This window comes from Hibiscus syriacus, unplaced genomic scaffold (assembly GCF_006381635.1).
Source record: "Hibiscus syriacus cultivar Baekdansim isolate YM2019G1 unplaced genomic scaffold, ASM638163v2 tig00111718_pilon, whole genome shotgun sequence".
In the NCBI taxonomy this organism is placed as follows: Eukaryota; Viridiplantae; Streptophyta; class Magnoliopsida; order Malvales; family Malvaceae; genus Hibiscus; species Hibiscus syriacus.
Genome location: NW_024063161.1, coordinates 438,719 through 447,485, shown reverse-complemented (window position 1 = coordinate 447,485; position 8,767 = coordinate 438,719). Strand labels below are relative to the sequence as shown.

General features: G+C 37.8%; 1 protein-coding gene and 1 pseudogene across 1 annotated transcript; one reads left to right on the top strand and one right to left on the bottom strand.

Annotated features, from left to right (window-relative positions):
* Window positions 1–3,704: 3,704 nt before the first annotated feature.
* Window positions 3,705–4,245, top strand: LOC120168268 (SUMO-conjugating enzyme SCE1-like). Its single transcript, XM_039177054.1, has 3 exons — window positions 3,705–3,854; window positions 3,938–4,051; window positions 4,130–4,245. The coding sequence occupies exons 1-3, from the start codon at window positions 3,774–3,776 to the stop codon at window positions 4,190–4,192; spliced, it is 258 nt and encodes an 85-aa protein (XP_039032985.1). The 5' UTR covers window positions 3,705–3,773; the 3' UTR covers window positions 4,193–4,245.
* Window positions 4,246–5,539: 1,294 nt separating this feature from the next.
* LOC120168284 lies at window positions 5,540–7,670 on the bottom strand (annotated as a pseudogene).
* Between the last annotated feature and the right edge of the window lie 1,097 nt (window positions 7,671–8,767).

The window sequence follows — 8,767 nt, the reverse complement described above, 5'->3', positions numbered from 1 at the left end:
TTGTCTTAGGCTGCAAACTTTTAGTCCCACTGTTCTGTTGACCACTTGAAGAAGTATAAGGAATTTTTTTTTGAGAATATTTGTACTTCTTTCCTTCTATCTCATTAGCCAACTCATAAAGTTTGGCCTGCTTGTAAGCTTCAGACAAATTTCTGGGCTCCAACACTTTCACCTTATGTTTTAATTCCTCCTTAAGACCACTAATGAAGTTGGAAACAAAATAATCCTCCCCTAAATGTATATGTTGCTGTAGCAAATAGAGTCTTAACTCTTCAAACTTTTCTTGATACTCTTCTACACTACCCTTCTGCATTAACTTATTAAATTCTTCAATGATATCTGAATAGTTTCTGTCAAAAAATCTATGACACAAATCAGCCTCAAATTCATGCCAAGTCACTATGCTTCTGCATAATATAGCCATCAAACCAGGTCTCAGCCTTTCCCATCAAATACATTGCAGCCACATCTAGTTTCTATTCCTCAAGAACTCCCAAAAGATTAAAATATTTTTGGCATTTTCTAACCCATCATCTGGGATTACTACCATCAAACATTGTAGTTCTAATTTAGGTCGAGGTAAAATAGGCCTAGAACTCCCAAATAAATCCTTAATGTCTACTTTAATCTCACTAGAACTGCCCATAATATTTTCTTCTTACAATTTTTGATTAAAAGGTAGAGGACCAATAAACCTCACAGGTTTAGCAGCTAATATCCCCGGTTCATTAGGTTTAAAGTATACTTCTCATGCTCACTCAGAACCATAACTAAACATTGTTGCTTACCTTCACCTTTGTTTTGCTTTTCAGTTGCTGGTGGTTGACTCCTTGCTAACTGAGGTGAGTCTTTTTCCTCAGCTGCCTGATTGACTAGCTGTAGGATTCTCTGCAAATAGCCCCTGTTCTCAGTCATCCCTTCCTCCAAGGTTTGTATCATTCCCTCAAGCTTGCTTTCTGCTCAACCCACCAAGATGGTAAGTTCTCTTCCTTCACTTCTACTGCTTGTTCCGATACCTCAATGGTTTCAGTCTTTTGCATCTTTCTTGTATTTCCCAACTTGAAAAATGGTTTTGGATCATAAAACTTAGTTCTGATTACCAATTTGTTATGATTTAGGATGGAATTTGTAGAAGAATATTTAGGGATTTAAGAAAATAGAGAGAATAGGTTACAGAAAACTTGTATTTCATTAATAAGATTATCCCTCAAGGGTTTTGGTATATATATGAACAGTACCACCAGTTGTCAGAACAACAAATCTAACAAATTAACTACCTCAAATGCTGACTCACCATTCATCATTCTACTCCTCTGTTTGGATTCGTACATACCCAACCCACAACTTATAAGCCTCCTGATATCTTAAGTGGGTCTAAGTAAACTAGAGCCCAATTAGCCCACTGACTCATTCCCAATAGCGTGAATCCCTCTCTCGTTATGACTTCATCCCTTCCCTCTTCAGATAACATTTCAATCCCTAATCCCCCTTCGATCCCTAATTTCTTTCTCTCCTCTCCCAATTTCTGCTGTTGCTTCCCCTATTTTCTTCTTCGATCTTTCCCCAAATTAAGACCTTCTAACCCTAGCTCCCATTCTATCGTGACATAAAGCTCCAGTTGAATCGGTCAAAAGCCTTCTCTAAGTCGACTTTAATCACCATCCATCCTTGCTTGGTTTTTTAAACGTAAGAATGGACAATTTCCTGATTAAGAATGATGTTTTCAGTAATTGATCGACCGGAAAAAAAGCTTGTCTGAGCTGGGTGAATAAGACAAGGCATGATGGCCTTAAGACGTCTGACAATAACTTTAGTAATAAGCTTATACAAGACCAAGCATAAGCCGATAGGCTGAAAATCAAACGTTGTTTGCGGGCAACCCACCTTTGGAACTAAGGTTATGTCATTCGTTTTAGAGGCTCTTTAATCAAGCCCCCACTAAATAAAAATTTGATCTTGCCACACTCATCAGTGCCAACAATGTGCCATTTTTTCTAGAAAAACTCAACATGGAGGCCATTAGGACCAGGGGCCTTAAGAGAAGTCATATCAAGGAGTGCAAGATGAATTTTTGCATCATCAGAGACGTCAAAAGGAGAGTCGCAATCCGATGTGTCAATGCCCGAAAAATAACCGGAAATAGGGAAAGGGATGTCGGAGGGAGAAGGATCCGCACAAAGCTTATGAAAGAAAGAGACCGCTTCATTTTGGAGCAAAGCCTCATCTTGGCACCATTCACCATTTCCAAGCTTTAAAGAGGAGATGCAATTCTTGGCCTCAAGGATCTTGGATTTTTTGTGAAAATATTTAGAATTTCTATCCCCATGAGTGATCCAATCAGCTCGAGGCTTTTTTTTTCCGTAGCAGTTCCTCCTAATTAAGAACAGTCTCGAGTTCAACTTGAAGGTTGAATTCCAAAGTTCGGAGAGTAGTCAAATGCCTGCGCTTAAGAGCCCTTTGCATCTCCCTGAGTCGTTCCATGATGGAGTGCTTTTTAGTGCCAATGTACCCAAACGTGTCTCTATTCCATGAAGCAGCAGCAGCTGTAAACTCAGACACAGTTTCAAAGAGACTAGAAGCTGGTTTTCAACTTTCATACACCAGTTTGTCAAAGTCTGCATGGGAGAGCCAGCCAGTGAAATAACGAAAAGGAGGAGAAGGCCGAGAAGCATATGTATGATCAATGCAAAGGAGGAGCGGCCTATGGTTAGATTGGACATGCAACAAATGATGGACAACAGCGGTGGGAAATTGCTCAGCTCAGTATGTGTTACAGAGGGCACGATCTAGACCAGCATAAACGTGGCCACGGTTCCAAGTATAGTTGGGTCCTTGGAAGCCGAGGTCCCGAAGACCATTGTCAAAAACAAAGCTCTGAAATGCGCCTGATGGGTCTGTGAATATGATGGTTTGACAATGTGTTGTCCCCGGAAAGAAAGGGGTTACTCTTCCACTTTCTTTACACTACAAATACACTCCCTTTTTATATTTCAGTTTTGACGTTTTGTTTACTTATTATATTCTGTGTCCATTTATTTGTACCGGAATCTATATGGTTGTTTATTAGTTAATCTCATCCATTAGTAGTAGTAAAGTTTTGTATAAAAAGTTTTGACTTGCCTCCTCTTAATTGTAAACAATTTTTGCCCTTTCTACTCTGTGTTCTTATTCGAATCGCCTTGTTCATTTGATGTATATCTTGCATTCTAAGGCAAGGCAATGCCATTAGTTTCAGATACTGACGAATGACTTGATGTTCCCAAGTTAACTGAGAACATATTTATTCAAAAGGAGAGATAACATAGTCACCCGAAAGTAGTTGAATGTTTTGCACCTATGAATTACATTACACTACACCATTATGTGCTATAGTTTCTTTGACATGATTATAATCCGAGATAATAACATATCTACAAAGAAAAGTTATATGATACATAAATTAAATTATGTGTTGATACAAGTTTATCTATCTTAATGACTAGGGTCTTATTTAGGGTTTATAAATTTACGGGTTTACAATTTGATGTTTACGGTGTGTTAGGGATTTAGATTTCAACTATTCGTATATGAATTTCATGTTTACCATGGGTCACACTTGAACAGTGTGCAAGCAAATTTTCTTATAAAATTAAATTTGAGAATCATTGACTATTGTTAAGCAGCATGTAAATTAAGAGCTTGTCCTTTTTTTTCAATTTTCAGACTGATTGAGAAGGTGGCTACTTTCCTCTTACTCTTAACTTCAGCGAGGAGTACCCTAGGAAACCACCAAAATGCAGGTTCCGAATGGTTTCTTCCACCCTAATGTTTATCCTTCAGGAATTGTGTGTCTGTCTATCCTCAACGAGCGCCATGTAAGTACTTTCACCCCAACATTTGAATGATGCTAATTCATTATTATAAAGCAAAAGTAAACCCTGTTTTTTTTTCTCCCAAGGGGTGGAGACCATCCATTACAGTGAAGCAAATACTAGTGGGCATTCAAGATTTACTTGATCAACCCAATGCAAGCGACCATGCACAAACAGAGGGATATCAGCTTTATGTATCAGTAAATTGCATTACTCTGTAGCCGCTAAATACTAAATAATAGCCTTTTTTATGGTTTTATTTTTCTTGGCTAATACAGAACTTAAATGAGTACCGGAAAAGAGTTCAACGGCAAACCCTGGAATATCCACATGAACTGTAGTCACTAGAAATTATGGAACTATTATATTATATATGTCATTTGGCCTTTTTACTAAATCAAACCTCCTCCAAAGATGTATGAAATTTTAGTCGAGTAAACAAGGTCCGTCGCAAGGATGCCTTTGTCCTGGAATGCTACCAACAAGCTGTTGCTCTCGTCAACTTCTGGGAGTTCAAATCTTAGGAAACATGCTTGCTGGAGGGTTACTTTCAGTACTCTTGTCCGGTGATGATTAATATCAGGTTTTAGGGGGGACGAGACATGGAGACATCTTGAGTTACACCCACAAAAATTATATTAAACGTGGTTTGCACTGTTTATATGATATTAATTAGAGTTGCTTATAAATCAGATCAAATTAGATTTAACATATTAAATATTATAAGAATAGAAAACGAATCGAGTTAGGCTAAAATCTTGAATGTTGGAATTCAAATCTCATTTATATTTTAAATGGATATATTTTTAACTCAATTTATTTTTTGAATTTAATATTTTTATTTAAATTCTACTAAGTCTTTTTAAAAAAAAAAACTTCTAAACTGAATAAATAATTTAATCTTTGAACGTGTCTTACATTGATGGTAACCGATACCTAATCCGAGCTAGAAAGTATTTGAGAGAGATGATAATCCAGTATTATTAATAAATCATCTCATAATAATTTAATCATCTCATGAAATAGATGACTATAGATTCTTCAATAATTTTAATATTTTATTTTAAAAAAAGTTTCATTCTTTAAGTCGACTATTCCAACATAAAGTTTGTTGCGAGTGTTGGTACATAAAATCTAGAAGAGAACACCAAAGTAGACATGTAATTTTGTTTAATGTAATGGTTCAACATTTTTGGGCGGCGTAAAGTCTGAATTGTTAAAATATTGAGTTGCCAAAATCCTCATCCATGGCTGCCTTATACATCATTTTCAAACAATGATATAGGATGAATGGCGAGGTTTGACACGCTCTCAAGCAACATTAGTTGTGGGTATTTTTTTAATGTGCAGCCTTTTCGCTTGACATGTTGATATTTGATGATTCCATGGCTTGGTGTGAAAAATCTCTTCTGAGTTTGCTGCTCATGATCAGCCACTAATGCATCTTTGAACAGGGATTAAGACGTATATCTTTAAAGTTTAGAGATTTAAGACGTAATTCAGTCTTTCCAAGCCAAAACGTGCACATCATGTCATATTAGGAGTTTTGAGAATACAAAAATGTATGGAGAAACGATTCCAAAATGAAAAAGGAAAAAGAACAAAGTTATTGATTCTATACAACTGTAAATTACACAACATTGAGAAACCAAAGTATACATGGCAAAAGCCAAAATGTCAGTGAACTTTGTAAAAGTTTTATGGAAATATTTTCAGCACCCAACTCCTCACAAAACCTGTTCCTGTCTGTGTATTTCTAAATATTGCAGAGGTTCCAAGTAAAATATATCAACCTTCTATGGAAACTCAAGTGCATCATGGCCATCGATGCCAGTCTCACATGAAACACTTCATTCAATGCCAAAACCGGACACTCATTGCAGAAATAAAATTGTCCGCATTGAAGCTACAAAACTGAGTTGGGGGATCTTCCGTTACCATCCAGTATGATTTCAAATAAATCAGCCTCGGATTCCTCATCGAAATCCACCGTCGGATAATTACTCCCGTTGTTGTGACTGCCTTTGGTTGTGCATCTGTTAAGCCATTGGGAGTCGATTCTTCCCATTGAAAAAAGCTCTTTGCTGTCTTCATAGCCCAGAGCAGCCGCAGGGGAGTTCACAAGAGGGCCAATGAAACATGGATTTGGCGTCCGTTGTCCATTTGCCGGTGCATATGCAAAGGCACTTTGTCCAAAATTAACTAGAACCGATACATCATCGTTTGCTGCAAGAGTTGGATAAAGGGGAGTTCCAAAATCCTCAGACTTGCAATGTATTACACGTACCAGCTCCGAATCTAATGTGAAGAACACTTTCTTTTGCCTGGGATCGAACCCGCAACCTATCACCTTCTTGTTTTCCCCCACTCTTCTTTCTCGGATTCAAACACTAGTTTAATCCCTGGAAAATGAGAAACAAATGCTTATCAAAACTCAAGAGAATTAAAACAACACGAAACAAACAAGAGGAAAGAAGATGGATAAAGGAGTGAGTGACATATGACTAACAAAGTTGAACTGCTTAGCCTAAAGTTTTATAATTACAGATCATACAACAATAACAATAAATTAGAGGGAAATGCTGCATATTTTTTGGGTCAGTAGCTTACACCGACCCAAATACAGTGAAGGGTGGCCATATTAACTTATAATTCATTCATGACCCTGTGGCAGTGGGCCTTTTCTCAACCACTTCAGGGTCAGGCTAATTTGAGGACCTTTTAGTTGAGAGATTTGTTCCGTTCACTGGTGGACGGTTGCCACCTTTTTTTTATTGCTTAACACAAGTAGAGTCTAGCTTCTGAACTACTATTTTATCTGTAAATTGAGTGTGTTTAATCTCCATAAACATAAAAAAAAAAAAATAGGTTTCTCATGTAGGAAAAAATGTCTATATTCATGAAAATTAATTACCATCGAGATAGACAGAACCATCGGAATTGAAACCAATGGATCCTGGATAGCTACCAGGAAGCTTCAAAGGAAGAGAGCCTCCTGCAGTCAGTCCCACCGATAACCCTTACTGCTTCACCTTTTCCTTCATCTCTAATTGCAAGCTTTAATTCCTCGATCGTATTAATATCATGACTACTGATAGCATGGACCAAAGATTCTGAACTTGCTTTCGGATTTGAATTTTCTTTGATGAGTTTTATCTTCTCGCCTTCTCTTAGCTTGCCGCTTGGACTTGAATCATGATCATCTCGGCGGCAATACAAAATCGTGATCTCGAAATAGGCCTCCTGAGGGAAAGCTGAGTTTCCCAAAGGAGGCCCTGGCAAGGGCAGAGCTGTTCTGATAACAGATGCTGCCTCCATGGAATGATGGCCTAGACTCCCTTTCTTTGACCCAGAGTTGAGCCTGATCTTTTGCATGAAATCTGCTGATCCTTGGCAAACTTCCCAGTTCACCTCTACATCGTTTCCTCTTCCAAAATCACCAGCCGCACATAATCCTAACAGGCTCGATCGTGTAGAAGGAGACGACATGTAATTCGTGAAGCCAAATCGAGACCATCCATTCTCAACTGCATCGGTGACGAGAGATGGATGTTCAGCCCAATTAAACAAAGGTTTTTCAGAAACCCCGCGTCGAAAAACATAGTAATTCCCTCTTCTTTTGCTATGTAAATCAATCTGATGATGATGCAGACTCGCCTGGTTTAGTCTAGCAATCCCGTCTTGAAAATTTTCAGTCCCAACGGCTCTGTTGTCGTCAACAATATCTTTTCGGTAACACCAGCGACGTACAAACACAAGCAAAAGGATCAAAAGGATAACGACGACCACCGCTGCTACGCCACGAGTCCATTCAGGCATCGCTCTTCTAGTATTTTCTCGACCTATATAAATTTTCAAATACAAATAAAAAGTTGATCTTTTTCCCTGAAAATGTATCAGGGGAGAAAAGGGCTACGATTGATAAAGAGTTAGAAAGGTCAAGGGAAAGTGGACCAAGACTGGATCAAGAAAGGCAGGAGCGATGGTGGTGTAAGCAAATATGGTAAAATAGTAAAGGAGGGGTACCATTTCGTGGGGGATTTGGGCAATTAACGTTTTTTTCTTCTTTATTTATGGTCCATTCTTTAATTAATGTGAACCGACAATCGTTAGCGTTTATTAATTCATTTCCCTTTTATCTTCTGGGTTTTCAAAGGAGAGAGAAAGAGGAGATGATGCCTACTTATTGCTTGTTTGTGAAAATGCAATCCCTTCTAGAAAACCAAGAATTACAAGTCTGGTCATCGGGGGAACCTTCATTTAAACATTTGGGAGTCGAGCAAAGGCCAAAGCAGGGGAGACTGTGCATGAAAAAGTTCTAAGAAAAGTGACCACGAAATAAGGAACAAGGGTTTTTATTGTTCTGCGTGCTGGTAGTTTCACAGTCAATTTCATGTAAAAAATACTATATGATTTTGGGATCTATTTGCACATTAAAAATTTGTCTCTGGCCCTGGAAAAACAAAAGGCTATTCCCATGGCGGGGACGCTGGATTCTTGTATTGGATTTAATGTTTGAGGTTGAGGGTGGGGATTTGTTTTAGGTCTATGTAGGAGTAGGACCCTGTATCTGTTTAATTATTGGTATTAAGAGCAAGCAATATTGGAAATAATGTGATTGTTTAAAGGGAGTTCCGATTGTGTATGCTTTCGCTGTCAAATTATAAATGTTTAATTTTGGAAGTAGTGGGAGGCCTCTCATTTTCCTGCAAACCCATTAAAACGCAACTGTTTCTATTTCCTTCTGAAGAAAATGAAAAACAACAAATGAGAAATATATGTTGACCTTTTTATAGTTATCCTATTTAAATGAGCGAAAACAGTATTTTTATTTAATTTATGTCATCCATGTTAGTCATCCATTAACCAAACACAAAGGTCGTTCATAATAGATCTCATACTAGGGATGGGCATTA